The sequence below is a fragment of the Microtus pennsylvanicus genome, chromosome 9, assembly GCF_037038515.1.
Source record: "Microtus pennsylvanicus isolate mMicPen1 chromosome 9, mMicPen1.hap1, whole genome shotgun sequence".
Taxonomy (NCBI): Eukaryota; Metazoa; Chordata; class Mammalia; order Rodentia; family Cricetidae; genus Microtus; species Microtus pennsylvanicus.
The window spans coordinates 26,871,155-26,887,473 of record NC_134587.1 but is presented as its reverse complement, the minus strand read 5'-3'; the positions used below and the strand labels follow the sequence as shown (position 1 = coordinate 26,887,473).

The 16,319-nt window shown below is 43.3% G+C and overlaps 1 protein-coding gene across 22 annotated transcripts in view; it reads right to left on the bottom strand.

Moving 5' to 3' along the window:
* Neb (nebulin) overlaps positions 1 to 16,319 on the bottom strand; it is a 184,403-nt gene that overhangs the window by 60,782 nt on the left and 107,302 nt on the right. For all 22 annotated transcript variants that reach the window (XM_075985243.1, XM_075985221.1, XM_075985227.1 and 19 more), the window contains 18 exons: positions 15,652 to 15,963; positions 14,793 to 14,996; positions 13,918 to 14,022; positions 12,868 to 12,975; positions 11,434 to 11,745; positions 10,658 to 10,861; positions 9,969 to 10,073; positions 9,235 to 9,342; positions 8,012 to 8,323; positions 5,919 to 6,122; positions 5,451 to 5,555; positions 4,340 to 4,444; positions 3,927 to 4,238; positions 2,996 to 3,100; positions 2,348 to 2,446; positions 1,879 to 1,980; positions 1,639 to 1,746; positions 664 to 975 (listed from right to left, as the gene is read on the bottom strand). In XM_075985243.1, coding sequence (XP_075841358.1) covers positions 664 to 975; positions 1,639 to 1,746; positions 1,879 to 1,980; positions 2,348 to 2,446; positions 2,996 to 3,100; positions 3,927 to 4,238; positions 4,340 to 4,444; positions 5,451 to 5,555; positions 5,919 to 6,122; positions 8,012 to 8,323; positions 9,235 to 9,342; positions 9,969 to 10,073; positions 10,658 to 10,861; positions 11,434 to 11,745; positions 12,868 to 12,975; positions 13,918 to 14,022; positions 14,793 to 14,996; positions 15,652 to 15,963 — 3,222 coding nt within the window. The remainder of the gene's footprint in view (positions 1 to 663; positions 976 to 1,638; positions 1,747 to 1,878; positions 1,981 to 2,347; positions 2,447 to 2,995; positions 3,101 to 3,926; positions 4,239 to 4,339; positions 4,445 to 5,450; positions 5,556 to 5,918; positions 6,123 to 8,011; positions 8,324 to 9,234; positions 9,343 to 9,968; positions 10,074 to 10,657; positions 10,862 to 11,433; positions 11,746 to 12,867; positions 12,976 to 13,917; positions 14,023 to 14,792; positions 14,997 to 15,651; positions 15,964 to 16,319) is intronic.

Here is a 16,319-nt window from a genome sequence, read left to right as displayed (position 1 = left end):
GGGAATGGGGAGGCATCTCCTCTAGTCTGGACAAGGCTGCCTGTTCCCATCACCACCTTCTCTCCAACCCTAGCTCCTGGATTGGCTGACTGGAGGAAAAGCTGGCCACCAGTCACTTTGTAGCAAACAATGAGGCAGTCTCTTCCATCTGGTAATGATGAAAAGGGCTATGTGGAGTTAGTTACTCCTCTGCATCTGAGATGGGACTCCAGTGCACGTTCTGGTCCTCCCCCAGAAAAGGCTGGGGGCTGGGGGTGCGGAGAGTGCTCAGTTCAGGCTTCAGGGTGAGGTGGTGTGTCTTATTACCCTCCTGAGGGATACTGGGCTCAGCTTACAGTTCTCTCTCTCTCTCGTCCTCTTTCTCTCTCTATCCCCCCCTCGCTCTCTATCCCCCCTCACTCTCTATCCCCCCCCTCAACTTTGACTCCCTTATAAACAGCTACTTAAGTCTCTTGAGGAGTAAGACATCCAGGGAAGTAGGTCGGCTTTCCTCAGTCTTCATCTTCGATCAAGATTGCTAAAAATCTCAGCTCAGTCTCCAGCATTATTCCTTTCTAGGGACAAACTCAATGCTCATGGCTCAACGTGTCAAAGATGGAACGCTGCTTATTATTCTCATAGTGTATGGTGTAGTAGAGATAACAAGAAACGACAGCCGCTTACGTCACTCTGAAGGTCGTAGGCGAGTTTTGCTTGAATAACATCATTTTGGTCAGGATGGCAAGTCCATTGGCGCAGGTAATGGCGGTAATCAATGTCACTGACAAGGTCCTGCCCCTCCTTGGCAGCCACCACTGACACCATGTCAGCAGGTATATTGATTTTGGCCTTCGTCTTATGGTAGTCCTCCTTATAGAGCCTGTCATTCTGAATCTGGCCCGCGTGCTCAAACCAAACCAGCTTGGGATCGTCTCTCATTGTGGGAACACCAACATAGTGACCTTTCTGCTTCACGTGTTCCGCCTTGTATTTCAGCTGGGGAGAGGCAGAATAATGGAACCCGTCAGCTGTGATAAACATGTGGCACAAAGTAGGCTTGATGAAGAAGAGGAACAGCCAGCAGTTTCACTCCCTAGATTTCTGGTGGACACTCTATTCTGAGATAACAAAAACCACACTGAAATAGAGATAAATGCCACTGAGATAAACCGAGATGAAGAAATAGTTTAGGCTTGCTATTGTTGTTGTTTTAGCCAGTTTCTTCGCTTGCCAAGTGGAGGCTGGCCTTCATAAAGTAGAGCTGAAGTTCTCCTTGAACTCCTGATCCTCCTGCCTCTAGCTCTTAAGTTCTGTGATTATAGGCTTGTGCATAAACACCTGGCCGAGGCAGCCATTTTAAATAGAGAAAAACCTCATAAGCTTGTTTGTTCTTTTAATTGTGGCAATTTCTTTATTTGGGAGCCTGCAGATTTTATAGAGGTCAGAAGATACAAGGAAAAACAAACAAACCAAAACCAAGCCCAAAGCCAAAGTAAAAAGACCCAAAAGGGAGGGAGTATTTTCAGCCCTCAAAAAGCACAGCCAGGTCTACCAAGCTGAGATGGGGCATCCTTAAGCTGACATTTGTGTTTTACAACCCGTGTCCCTTTCTGGCAAGGTTGAGTTTCTGCAGGGTCCAGGCATGTTGGGATAAATTACCTCACTCTGAACATCGCCGGAATGATGCGCATGGACAAACGGTACAGCATCTGGTGGCAGAATGTAGCCCGTGGCTTTCTGTTTCTCCCAGCCTTCCTTGTAGAGGTGCTAAAAGACAAAGAGCCACCAGAGGGGCTAAATGAGCCGTCAGAGGAGGATGATGTCAGGTATGTAAATCTCCTACAGACCTGTTATGGTTTTCCTGTCTCCAAGCACTAGGCCACTGCAAAAATCCCCTACCTGGTCCAGGATGCGGGCAGCCTCTTGGGCAGTGTGCAGCAGCGGCGTTTCTGTAAGGGTATACTTTGATTTGATGGCATTCCAGTCTTTCCGGTATTTAATCTGAAAGTGAGAGGCATTAGGGTAAGTTACTTGATGTTAAGAAATCTCTCTGTTTTGGACCCTAAAGAGAGACATGCATGGATCTAATCTACATGGAAAGCAGAAAAAGACAAGATCTCCTGAGTAAAATGGGGAGTGTGGAAATCATGGGAGAGGGGAAGAGGGGAGGAAGGGAGGGGAGTGGAGAAAAATATCCAACTCAATAAAAACAAAAAACAAACAAACAAAAAGAAATCTCTCTGTTGTCCAAACATTGCTAGCATCGATAATTTGGGCGATGGGAATATAGCTCAATAATCGCAAGAGGCAGGGAGTCATGGCAACAGCCTCCGCAGGGCTGTATGCTTTCACGGCAGTGCAAACTCACGTCATCTCGGATCTCAGTGCTCTGTTTTGCTGTCACATAATCCACTCTGTCATCCACGGGAGTAAAGTTGAGACTTTCTATTTTGGTGCGATATTTTTTCTGGGAGAAAAAGAAAAATATGTCTGGATGTGTGAGCTGAGAGACACTAAATTAAGGGTCCTTCTCTGTTAGGGGGATACAGTGCCTTCAGTGAATGGTATTTTCTTGGAAATATAGCACTATATTTTGTAAACTCCCATGCTGCCTTAGTATACTACCTATGACCTTTCGATATTGAGGTTTGAATTCAGGGCCTCGCAGACTTTAAAGCAGCAAAATGCTCACCTCCCAAGGTCTCATCATTACTTGTATCATGATATTCCATTTTTCCAACTGGAAGAACTTCTCCCAACAATTGTACACTGCAAATTGTTGACAACAGAAATTTCCCATTTGTGCTATCTCACGCCTGGGTGAATGTGTTAGATGCTGTCAGGGATGCGGTTCCTAATGTGATAGCAATAGTACATTGTGGACAAAGTCTGGCTTAAATCTCAGCAATGGAAAACGGTTAAAAGGCTGAGCTAAGGTGATTATACATATTGGCTCGTGTCTCTTGCTCATGTTCTAAGGAAACGTGTAGAATGGCTGGGCGAAATCTTGGAGTACCTCACTGAAAATGTCTGCAGCATGTTTGGCGTGGTTGACAGAGACAGAATCATTTGGCATCCACCCAATTCCACGTAACCATTCCAAGTCAGCCTTATAAACAGCCTGTGAAAAGAAGGGCAGAGTTAATTTAACAAGTCTAATTATTGGAGCCTATTGGTCTGATGAGGAAATACAAGGTAAATAGTGTAAAAGCCACGAGAGAAGTACTCAGGTAGCCAGGCAGGTAGAGTAGTAAAAGCAGCCGGGTCAGGTAGCTGCAGCTAGAGGATATTGTTTTTCTACTGAATATGAACTACCCTCAATTCAGCTGCAGGGTACAGTTGCCAAGTGGCAGCACCTGTATTGAGCTGCACATTCAGAATTTAAGAGAAACAGGAAGTTTTAGACTTGCCAAAAAATTTCCCGAATTGAAACTTTGACAGCTTTCTCGAGCTCTCTCAACAATTGTGTCAGTTGGAAAAGTGTATAGGTGCCTAGATCCGAGTATGAACTACCAACAGCTAATTTGTACAAACCTTGACTGCTGCAGACAATAGTTTTCCACAGTCATCCACTGTCATCTCCTTCCTCCCCCTCCATCAGGATCTGACTGTGTAGCTCTTGCACTAGACCAGGCTGGCCTTGAATTGGCAGCAAAACCCTCTTGCCTCTGACTCCCAAGTGCTGGGATTAAGAGATGTGTGCTACCATGGACCTGGTTTGCCAAAGTAGTTTTTTGGGACCTTCCATCAAGATTCATTTACACTGCCATTTATTTTTTTATATGAAATTTACAGGTTTCCTGGCATTGCTAATTCTGATACCACACTGAGAGGCCTAATTACTATCAAACTCAGGACCATGTAAAGACATGTCATTGTGACAAAGGTATGTTATGCCATGATCTGTCTGGGAGTTAAAGCAGAATGATACGGTACGGCCCACTCACGTCGCTCTGCAGCTCGTAGGCTTTCTTGGCCTGAATCACATCGTTCTGGTCAGGCATGCACGTCCACTCGTGCAGGTAATTGCGGTAATCAATGTCGCTGACCAGGGTCTGGCATTTTTTAGAATGCAGGATGGAGAGCATGTCCACGGGGCTCTGGAACTTGGTCTTCCACTTGGCCCACTGCAGCCTGTACTCCCGCTCGTTCTGAATCTTGCCAGCTATGAGGGCCCACCGGATCTTGTTGTCATCCCTGGCAGTGAGGGTGCCCACATAGTGTCCCTTCTGCTTCTCGTGGTCCAGCTTGTATTTATACTGCAGAGAAAACAGCAGAGCAGATGGGTCACGGCGGGTCCTCGGACGCACACAGAGAATTTGTTGGGAAAGAACCCGGAAGGCACGGAAGGGCCACTTACATCACTGGCAATCTCCCTGGAGGCCTTGGCAGACTGGATAGGGATGGCGTCCAGCCGGACATCACAGCTCATCTTGACCTCATCCCACCCCTCACGGTAGAGTTTCTGAAAAGGACAAAGGGTACGAGAGGTTAAAAAAAGAATGTTTTCTCTACATCATTGTTCTGGAACGTGTAGTGGTATCTAGAGTCAAAGACCTGGAGCTGACAGGGCTTCTCTCTTGTTCCCTTGCCTCATAGCCTCCCCCCTGGTTGTCCGAGGCCTGCGTCAACCTCCCTTTCTCAGGGTCGGTGTAGATAGCAAGGGGACAAGCTAGATGCTAACAGGCTGCTACCAAGTCTCCTTAGCTCAGCTTTGCTAGTGTGACCACGACAGATGTTTTACATTTTTGAGCTTTTTCCTTTCCAATATGGCCTTTTCTCTCTTCTAGAAACAATAGTGCATATTGTTTAAGCACATCAGATTTTCTGATAAAGGACAGTTGGATGGGACAGCTATCTTTTTTTGTTGTTAAAAACGAGAGATAAAGTAGTAATTTATCACTCCCCTCCAAGGTCCTTATTTTCTATTTTAAAGTCAGATGGAGGGAACTATCATAAAAGGTCACAGCCAAAGACAGTTCAGAATCATCACATGCACGAGAATGTCATATATCAAAAATGATGGCATTGGCTAGTGTACGTGTCTGAGACATATGTGTCACATACATTTTAAAGGCTACATTCTGTATTGTTCATGGCAGAAAGACGCAGGAATAACAGTAATTTAAACACGTAATTTAAAAACCCCACCATTCAGCATGGGGACTCCATGACAGTTTCATAACTGTTGATGATATCACAATTTTAGGTGAATTGAGTCTGCCCTTACGTCCTTTTTCTAGCCCGTGCATTTCTTTATTCTTTCCTCTTTCTTGTTATTATTTCCCTCACCCTTGGCCCTGTGGTTACTGGCTCACTAGTAACCGGCTTGGTCACTAGGCCTTGGGGCCAGGGCTCTGCTCCTCACTGTGGGCCAAGTGCTGACAGCCAAGAGTACTCTCCCCCTCGGCTACCCCGATTCTCCCTGGTCATGGGAATGTGCCAGCCGAGTGGCCGAGTGCGATACTTACATTGCTCACATTAAGAGCGTTTGCTCGAGCGAGGTTAATTTCAGGTGTGTCTGGCATTATATGGATGGAAGTTTTATCTTTGTCCCAAACTTCTCTGTATTTTGGCTATGGAAAGAACCAAAACAAACAAAACAGAAATCAATATAGTTTTTTGCTAGTTTCAGTGAACAACTTAGAACTTTTTTTTTTTTTGGTCTGACCCAGAATCTTTTCACATTAAGGTAAAAGTTTTTATAATTTTTACCTGTAAGTTACTCAGATTTGGTAAGAATATTATATTTGTATTCATCATTAATATTTTAGGTTTTAAAAATAACCCACGCCAAAACAATGCTATTATTCATGCTGCTTACATTTATCAATATTTATCCTAAAAATAGGTGGCCAACATATTTATCATTTCATATTTTTGTTTGTCATGTGTAGATAGGATTTAGTTTTAATGCATAGGGAACAACAGCGACTCACAATACTGATGTTCTCGGCGTTTGACTTAGCAAGGACGACTTCCGGTGTATCCACAATGCTTGTATACTTGAGCTTCACCACGGGGGTCCGGTAGACGCTGTCACACAGGATCTCCTGGGCATTTTTGACTCTCAGTACTTCAGGAGACCCTTCTGGCATCCAGCCAATGCCGCGCAGCCATTCCAAGTCAGCCTTGTAGATGGCCTGGGGGAGAAGACCCAGTTAAGTAGATGCTATATTGTCTCTTTCTGATGGTGGCAATGAAACAGGGAGCCATTTTCTTTATGTCGGGTTTTCCTTTACACAAGTAATAATTGTCCACCTACACAGCTGTGTTTGGTTTCAGTTGTGCCGGGGGCCTACACTTATGTACGTGTGAAAGCAGCCCTCTACTTGGGCGTATGCAGGGATGATTTATGATGGGTATCTAGCTAATCAAAGCCATAAAAATGGCTCTCTACATAACCAGAACGACCTTCACAAAGTTCTCTGTTCAAATCTGGAACCATGGAGTCCCCATCATATACAGCCTACAGGTTTCAAGATGAAGACCGAAGACTTCAATACGGACTCTGGACTGGTACTAGCTGGCACCTTCCCTTCCAGCCTCCTCCCATGCCTTCCCTCTGTGTCCTGATCACACTGGCTGTCCCTGAGTGTCCCCTTCACCTTCAGGAGCCTGATAAACCAGCGCTTCTTCCAAGGAAAGTTCCACTTCTCTTTTTCACAGTGCCACAGAACACACTTCCCCCGCCCTTCCATTTCCGCGGGCATTCTTCTCTAGCATGCATTTCTGCTTCACTGTGAACTTCCTCAAACCTAGAGCCACACCTTGCTTTTCCTTCACATCTTTTGTGCTAATACCTGGCACATGGCAGATTTAATAAGTATTTTGAGAGGGATAATTAAGAATCAAAAACCAACTGCACAATGTTGGCACTAATTGAGTTTTTTTTTTTTTTAATCTAAGAGAGTTCCCCTCTTCCAACTGGGATCTGGCGTATCCTTGATTATCACACCACATATAAAAGACAAGCGCATAAAACTGTCCTATTGTTAAAACACCAGAAATTAATATAAAAAGCTATTGCTTAGAAATGATATTTTAATAGCTAGTTATGGGACACAAACGTCAAGCTAAAATGGGAATAAGAGAATGGAAGTACTAGAAAAATCTCAAAAGAAAAATCTTAAAATAAGTCAGCTTCAAAATTCACATTTCCCTTGCTCGTTTTTAAAGACTGTGATTTAAATACATGACTCAGTATACCAATGCAGTTTATTGTAAAACTAGCCTGTCCCTGCCACTAGGCAACTTAAGTCATCTATAGGCATACTATAGTAATTCATTCAACATTTAATAAGCACCTCTTGAAGAATAAGAAAACCAAGTTCAGAAAATTAAGACATCCATTGTACACAAGAAATGCATAACCTTGGACTGGAAAGATGAGGCAGTGGTTATGAGCACTGGCTGCTCCTCCAGAGGACACTGGTTCAATTCTAGCACCTGCATGGGGTCACAACTGTGTGTAACAAGAGTTCCCATGTCTCTGCGGGCACCAGGCACATCCATCGTGTGCCGACATTTATGCAGGCAAAATACCCATACACATAAAATAAATAATTTAAAAAGAAACACATAACCTTATAGAATCCGTCATTTTTGAAAAATTGAATTGGCATAGAGTACGAATAAATCTAAAAATGTCTTGGCCAAGATGACCCACCCCCCCAATGCTAAGAACATTCCATTCAGGAATAGAAATAGGTGAGTTCAGAGCATGTCCCTAAATCTTTGAATTCATTCCATCTCTATCAGTCTTCAATATACAGCCGCAGGGCCATGGCTATCCTTACACTGAACAAACCGTAAGTGTTAAAGACCTCAGTCAATCTCCAAGAAAATTGTGATAGTACCTTATCAATGAAAATTAGAACTTCCTGAACAAATGTGGCCATAGCAGAGTCATTAAAAAAAATCTGGTAGAATAGTAAAGGGATGTGCTCACATGGGAGAGCTGGGCTCCCTAGGATGCTGACAAGAGCCAGCATGCCGAGCTGTGAAGGGTGTTCTTCCCGGGGACACTTACATCACTCTGCAGGTCGTAGGCTTTCCTGGCTTGGATCACATCGTTCTGGTCTGGAAAGCAAGACCACTGATGCAGGTACTGCCGATAATCCACGTTGCTTGCTAATGCCTGGCCCTCTTTGGCAGCATTGATGGAGACCATGTCCACCGGGATGGAGATCTTGGCCTTGTGATCGTTGTAGGCTTTTTTGTACAGCCGGTCATTTTGCATCTTTAACACGTTTGCTGCCCAAACCAGTTTCGGGTCTTCCTTGGCACTGGGGCATCCAATGTAATGGCCTTTCTGCTTCTCGTAAGCCGTCTTGTACAGATACTGGGAAACGTGGGCACAAGAAGGAAGATAAGGTTTTCCTTCAAGCATCCTTTTCCTAAAGACAGCATTTTCCCATGGGCGATAACCCCACCTTCCTTGCGCCACTTTTATTCTGGACACTATTTTTTTTTCTCTAAGTTCATGCTGTAATTCTTTTTTTTGCACTTTTTGTCACAATATTTTTCTTTCTAAGAACATGTCTGGAAACACTGTGGGCACCCTGAAAATAAGACCCATCGCCTAAACATTTGCCTGCTTGAACCTCGTCAGCGTCTCCCAGACTATAGTCACCGCTTACTACACCTTCAGATGCTTTATCATAAACAACTACAAGCCTGTACTCCCTATCATGTTAAATAAAACTAATTGCTTGGAGTTACTTTGAAATTATAAACTTATTTTTAAACTGAATTATAAATAAATGCATAACATAAGTAGAGGGTAATCAACATCTCTGTTACATTACAATGAATTGTGGTTCGTTTTAAATTAAAATTACTTTTAAAACTAAATTTACATTTTTAACTAAAATTAAAATTTTACAATTAAGAAAACTTGTCCCTGTACTTCCGAAAACTATCTAAGGAACCACAAATAGTATATGTGCCACACACTTCAGGGTGATAGCAACATTTTCTATGTTCATTAACCCAACAAACTGTGTTCTTGTAAATCAACTGATGTTGAGAAGATTTTTTTGGGGGGGGGGGAGAAAAATTTTGTGCATAAATATAAGAATTGTAAAACTAAGAGCAGGCAAGGAATCTTCTCAAATCACTAGACAAGTTGTTCTGGAATTTGGAGTTCTAAAATTCGGAAAATTACTGGCATTCTACTCTAATTCTTGAGGAATTAAGTCACCTCCCCATGTGTCTAGGATTCAGTGTTTGTGAACAATGAAGAGCTCTTACATCACTGGCAATATCCCGAGAAGCCTTGGCATGCTGGATCCCAATGGCATCTGCACGTATATCATAACCCGTCATCTTGACATCGTCCCAAGCCTTCTGATATTGTTTCTGCAAACGGGGAGTGCAATGCCACAATAAGTCTGAAGGGGGAGCTGCTGAGTTAGCATTAAGAGCGAGAACAACTCTTGTACACCCATTCGACAGTGACAATAAAATACTATGTTACGGATTGTAAAAAATGAACTGTTGCCAACACTTCTGCTGAACATAAATCTTCTCAGGATTTATATGACAGACTAGTTTCACACTCAATTTGACTTCCAGCACACTTCAAGGTGTGCAGTAAAGGAATCTCCAATATTGTGTGTATGTGTGTGTGTGAGTTTGTGTCAGAAATTTCAGAGGCAAAGAGCAGTATAAAAATCACAAAACTATAAATCGGTGGGCCTTTAAGATAAAAATGATGGCTCACTGAAAAGGAAAACCAAGCAATATGCTACAAATATGTTTAAGTTACATTTTACTTTCTTTTTGAGAAACCATTGCCTTTCCCTTTCCAACAAGGATATATCTCTACACTATAAAAAGCAGAAAGAGAGAGACACACAAATTCCTAGTGTCTTAAATTAAGACTTGGAATAAAAGGGCCGTGCTTTTGGCACAACTTTCGCAGAGTAAAGTAAGGGAAGATGTGAACAAGAGCGCTCTGTGAAGCAAATACCGTGGCATCTTACATTGCTAATCTGGAGGGCATTGAGTTTGGACTGCAACATCACTGGCGTGTCAGCTGGCACGTTCACGTTCGCCTTCTCTTTGTCCCAGGCATCGCGATACAGCGGCTGGTGGATGGGAAGAGCGATAGCACAGCGGATTAGGGAGTGCCTTACCACACAAGTGTGTGTGCGCATTTACACCGCGTTTTATTTACAAATACTAATTTCATGGATAATCTGTGTATGATACAATATAAATCTTAATATGCTAGTAAAAACTCTTGCCCAATCCCACATCTAATTATGTGACCCCTCCGTCTCTATGACAGGCAATTCTGATTCTAGACAATGCTAATTAAAACTTTGCTTTCTTAGCCAAAATAACTATCGTGATGTCTAAAGATGGGATTGTTCTGGGACTTCTCAGTCTACGTCATCATTGAGTACGCATGCATAAGTGACAGTTCTGTGGTTGTAGGACTAAAGAGCATTTTAGTTTGCAACTTCGAATGCAATTAAAATGTGTGTCAGAGTTTGGACTCCGTTGTTTTGACCCAAGATGTGTCGATTACAGAGATGGCTGACTGGCTGAAGATGTGGACTCAGCTGTGCCCCAGATCTTACTTCCTGTGATAGTGGCAATTTGAAGTTCACCACTTGAGTTCCCCTCGACTGAGATTTCTCCTGGACACAGAACCACAGCAGCTTACCTGACTGATCTGCACAGCGTTGGTCTTGGCCAGGATCACTTCTGGGGTGTCGACAATGCTAGTGAATTTGTAGGCCTCGGGCCCTATACGATACAACCTCTCGTTCAGAAGATTTTGAGCATTCTTCACTCGCACGACGTCCACAGAACCCTCTGTCAACCATCCGATACCCTTCATCCATTCCAGGTCTGACTTGTACACATTCTACACGGAGGAGGGAAACACACAATAAGAAAGACTCAGGTTAGCCAGTAGAATCCGATACTTGAACAGCACACAGAACCCCTCTGTAAGTCAGCCAAAGGGCATTCAGATTAAACGTGAATCTTTGCATGTTTTATCCTGGCACCTGTCTCTAGGAGAAGCTCATGGTCTCTCTTGAACCACTGGGAATAGAAGCGATAGGAATATTAGGGAAGGAGCCCTTTATAAAATACCTCTATAGTATTTTCTACACGTGTCAATTGAATTAAACCATTTCCTTATGCCTCTGTTTCTGATATTTAGACAGCTGACCTTGCAAAGATCAGAACAGCGGAACCAATATTTTCTACTGAATTATACAGAACAAGACTGATTATTTTTATCTTGGTGAATAGGATCCTGCTACCATCAACAAGAATCCTTCACAAGACAGGAGATGTCAGGACAGCTCCTACTGTTACTCTGGAATGTCCAGAATGCCTTAGAAGATTACTGTCTAAAGGATGTCTCTAGAGCATACACTACACTTAGACCCACACACGCTGTCTTCCTGGAGGCGAAGACATACGCACATCACTCTGCAGCTCGTAGGCTTTCTTAGCCTGGATCACGTCGTTCTGATCCGGCAGGCATGTCCACTGGTGCAGGTAATTACGGTAATCGACGTCGCTGACCAGGACTTGGCATTTCTTGGCTTGAACAATTGACATCATGTCCAAGGGCGTGTTGTAAATCCCTTTAGACTTCTCATAGGCTTTCTTGTATTCCCTGTCACTCTGGATCTTGGCAGCATGTATAGACCATACCAACTTGGGGTCATCTTGCAGGCTGCGGAAACCCACATGGTGGCCCAGTTGCTTTCTGTAACCTTCTTTGTATTTGTACTAATATTGCGGGGAAAGAAAGCAGAGAAAAAGACAAATTATTTCAGAATCTTAATTTTAATGCAAATTGGCTCAACACTGAAAGCTGTTATCTGCTCGAGTCTAAAGAAATCAGGACTATTTTAGGCAGACTAATAAATCAGGAAGAAAACAATACGTAATTAGAATAACATACAAATCTAAAATTTATGAGCAATCTCTACTAAGACAAGAGCTTCAGATGTGTGAGGCTCATCCACACTAAAATGATGTTTTTTTTAAATTTAAAAATAATTAAACAATGGCAGTTATAATAACAGTTTAATTCTCACAGTGTTGCAGTGAGGTAGGTCCTATACAGTCCTATAATTCAGAAGAAGACGGCACAGTAATGAGGTTGCTAGGTAGGTGAAGGGTTCAGACAGACAGACCCGAGGGCACTGACGGGGTCTCAGGTATGGAAGAGTCATAGGCACGGTTTTAGAGACTAGAAAAATATACGTTTTTCATAAAGCAAGGTCACTGGTTTCAAACAGGAAATGACAATAGGTCTGTGGACAATGGCCTCCATCTGATAAGCTTTGGAGGGGGCTGGTGCCCTTTGTGGCAACCTGGAAGTATTTGGGTCAAACAGAGAATTGGGATTAAGGTGTAGGTAAGGGGAGAAAATGAGGGCCGAGGAGGAGGAAGCAGCTATGTGCACAGACGAGGGAAGGAGAGGAACCAGAGAAAGGAAGGCATGTTTGAGGCTTGGAGTTGGGAGTAGGGGAAGGCTTGGACCATATTACTGCTAGTAAACTTTGAATTAGTAGGAAGTAAAATTGAAAATGTGGCTGAAATATTATATATAAGCCTCTAGCATAAAATATTTGATAAAAAGTGTGATTTCAGCCTGAAGTGTTGTACCGAATGACCACCATTTATACTGTGGAGAATGCCAGAAATATTTGGGGATATAATGACACTGTATTGGTTCCTCCATTTTCACCCAAAAATTTAAAAGCAGTTTCATATTTCGTTGTTACTGATAAATAATATACAACACAAAATGCAGCTGTTTGCATGGGTTAAGGAAAGAAACAGGGTTACTGAAGCAGTCCATTTGTTTATGGGGGAGGAAATCCCAGAACAGAAGGAAGTTACCTCACTGGCGATTTCTCTGGAGGCTTTGGCATGCTTGATTTCAATGGCATCTGCTCGTAAGTCATAGCCTTTCTGCTTGGCTTCATCCCAGTCTTTTTGATAGAGTTTCTAGAGAGCCAGAGCACAGGTTTGTTTAAAAAATGAAGACAGACTCGTAGCAGGCATAGCAAATATCAAATCCATAATGTAAAGGCAGTGCAGGAAAAACATGCATCGCTGAGTCCCTTTGCTGCTGGATGCTTGCTTTGTAGCAGGAATACTTCTGATGTAAAATTTAAAGCTAAGCATCTAGTGGTACCAATGACAGAATATTTACTTTCATCCCAACGTGGTGTGCACTTGAAAACCTCCCTCTTCCCCAGTACGTGGAGACTTCAGAATGAACAGTGAAACCAAGGATGCTTCATTAAGGCCCATGAAGATCTCCTAAGGTTTACCTTTAATTTTGCTCTTTAACTCAGAGTATTCTTTTGAAGGAATGTGATATTAACTCACGATCTTTGAGTGTAATTAAAATTTTACTTTGCCTATCACTTGGACTTTGGAATGTCAAACAAGAAGGTCTCATCAGAAGACCTAAGATGGCAGTAGGCACTGTTGGGCATGGAAGCGCTTGACTAGGGATTTATTATTTCAGGAATACATGAGGAACGAAGGCACAGTCATTGGCCATGGGGAGAACACCTTTCAAGGCAAGAGAGAACACCTACAGTCTAGACACTCAGTCATGCATTTATGCAATGTTTCTGTTTGCTTGTTTTTCAAGACAGGGTTTCTCTGTGTAGCTTTGGCTGTCCTGGAACTCACTGTGTAGATCAGGTTGGCCTCAAACTCAGAGATCTGCCTGCCTCTGTCTCCCAAGTGCTGGGATTAAAGGTGTGATATAACCTGGCTATGATAACCTCTTAAAAGACAGAACTTCTATCCATGGATGCTAAAGAAAAAAAAAGTAACACCAACAGTATGGGCGTTAGTCATTAGCTAAAAGATAGGGCACTACTCGTTAGCAAGAAGACAGAGGCTTCTCCACACCACGGTTATTTCTCTTACATTGCTAATCTGCAAGGCATTGATCTGAGCCTGCAGCATGGCTGGAGTGTCCAGGGGAATGCTGATGTTGGTTTTGTCTTTATTCCAGGCTTCCTGATACAGCCTCTGAGGACAAAAGAAAACATCACGTCAGCTCAGCAGCAGAGAATGGACAGCCGAAACATTAAGTCTTAGCAACAACTTTATCTAAAAAAAGCAAATGTTTCTGTATGTGCTTAGAATGGCAAATTTGAGGCTCTACTGAGCAGGCACTGGGATTCAGACAGATCGACTAGAAATAACACAATGAGCTTTCCATTGTGTGGATGGGCCTCATCCATCAGTTGAAGGTTGCTATACTCTCATCTTCCCCCATCCAGAAGGAATTCTGTAGGAAACCACCCACAACACTGAGCTGCGATTGTCCCCTGGGTCTCTAACCTTCGAATCTGTTCTGCAGATTCTGGAGTTGCCAGCCTGCATAACCACATGAGCCAATTTCTTAAGACTGCAATCTCTTTCTACATATACATCTATAGAAAGGTCACACTGGATCTGTTTCTCTGCCAAATCTTGCCTCGTGCAATGCCCCACACTACTAGGTAGTATTATGTCCCGTGCCTTGAGACTAGTAAGAGTTAAATACTCATTTCCTGGAATTGCTGTGGAGTGACATCTTTCAGTTTAGCGCTTCAAAGTCCCTGTGAGAAGGGAAAGACACGTTCTCCCTATCAGAGTGCTATTTCCAATGTGGCTGCATTAAGCTAGTTAAGAGACCCTCAGGTCTGCACCCTCATTGGAAATCTTTGAAGAAAACAGTCTGTTTCAGCTTTACTTGTCTTTACCCGAACACTGTATCCAGAAACACAAAAGCTTAATAGATGGGTGACTCTTACCTCACTCATCTGCAGAGAATTGGCTTTTGCTAGGACAACTTCGGGAGTGTCCACGATGGAGGTGAACTTCAGGGCCTCTGGTCGTGTCCTGTACAGCCTTTCGTTCACGAGGTCCTGAGCGCCCTTCACTCTGGTCATTTCTACGGAGCCCTCTGGTATCCAGCCAATCCCACGCAGCCACTCCAGATCTGCTTTATACACACTCTGCCAAGAGGTCAGACCACAGTGTTGCGAATGTTAGACATGCCCTCTAGTAGCTGAAAACCCAAGGGCTTGAGGAGGAGGCGGAGGAGCATGGGGGATGTTGGTAGTACACGAGAAAGAGCTGTGTTCTCAGAGGATGCAGGGGTTTTAATACTGATGGCAAAAGTAACTGGTGGAAACATAGTTATTTCTGCTATCCATTAATATAGCAGTATTTATGAATCCCACAATATACTTATGTGAAATGTGAAAGCAATTGCATAACTGGGGAAGGTTTAAAGAGAACCTGTGCTGACTCTCACTCCATTTTAACCCTGTGACAAATAACTCACATCCTGTTTAGTATTTTGGAAGTGGTGATAATCATTTTAAAACGTTCAGATTTACTGTATCTGTTATTACGATATATTGATTTGCCAGAAATTACAAATGGCATGAAAAAAATAGTTCAGAAATAGAAGACATGGCCTCAGTAGAGCTTTCATTTCTGCCATTTGCTTGCCATGGTTTTTTTTACTAAACACTGTGAATGATTCCTCCCTCCTCCACATCCCGGCCTGGGCTATTCACAGCCCACAGATCTATACCCAGAGGCTCCAACTGAACAACTAGCAAACATCCCTGCTTCCTTATTCCCCAAGCTCGTGCTACATACATCGCTCTGCAGCTCATAGGCCTTCTTGGCTTGAATAATGTCGTTCTGATCAGGCAGGCAAGTCCAGTTGTGCAGGTAGTTCTTGTAGTCCACGTCGCTGACCAGGGTCTGGCATTTCTTGGCCAGCACCAAGCCCAGCATGTCCACCGGGCTGCTGAACTTGGTCTTCCACTTCTGGAATTCCTTCTTGTACTCCCGGTCACTGTGAATCTTCCCTGCGTGCACGGCACACATGATCCTGGGATCGTCTTCCACGCTCTGGGCTCCGATGTGGTGGCCTTTCTGTTTTTCATAGGCTTCCTTGTATTTGTACTAAAATGCCAGAAACCAGTTCAAGAAAAGCCAGGTTTAGATCGCGTGGTATGCACAAGAATTTCAGACCTCAACTTTCTGACATCTCAGTATAATTTTCATGCTTCTCTGCTATCGTGAAAATAGCTGGGCTGGAGAGCTGGCTCAGTGGTTAACGGTCCTGGCTGCTCTTCCAGAGGATGAGGTGCTATTCCCAGCTCACAACCTGTACAGTTCTGGAGGGTCATGTGCCCTCGCGTCTAGCCTCCTTGAGCCACTCATACGGGGCACAGACATACATGCAGGCAAACACACACTTAAAATAGAATAAATTTAAAAGTGTGTAATGATTAATATATCCTCATTTTTGAGAATTT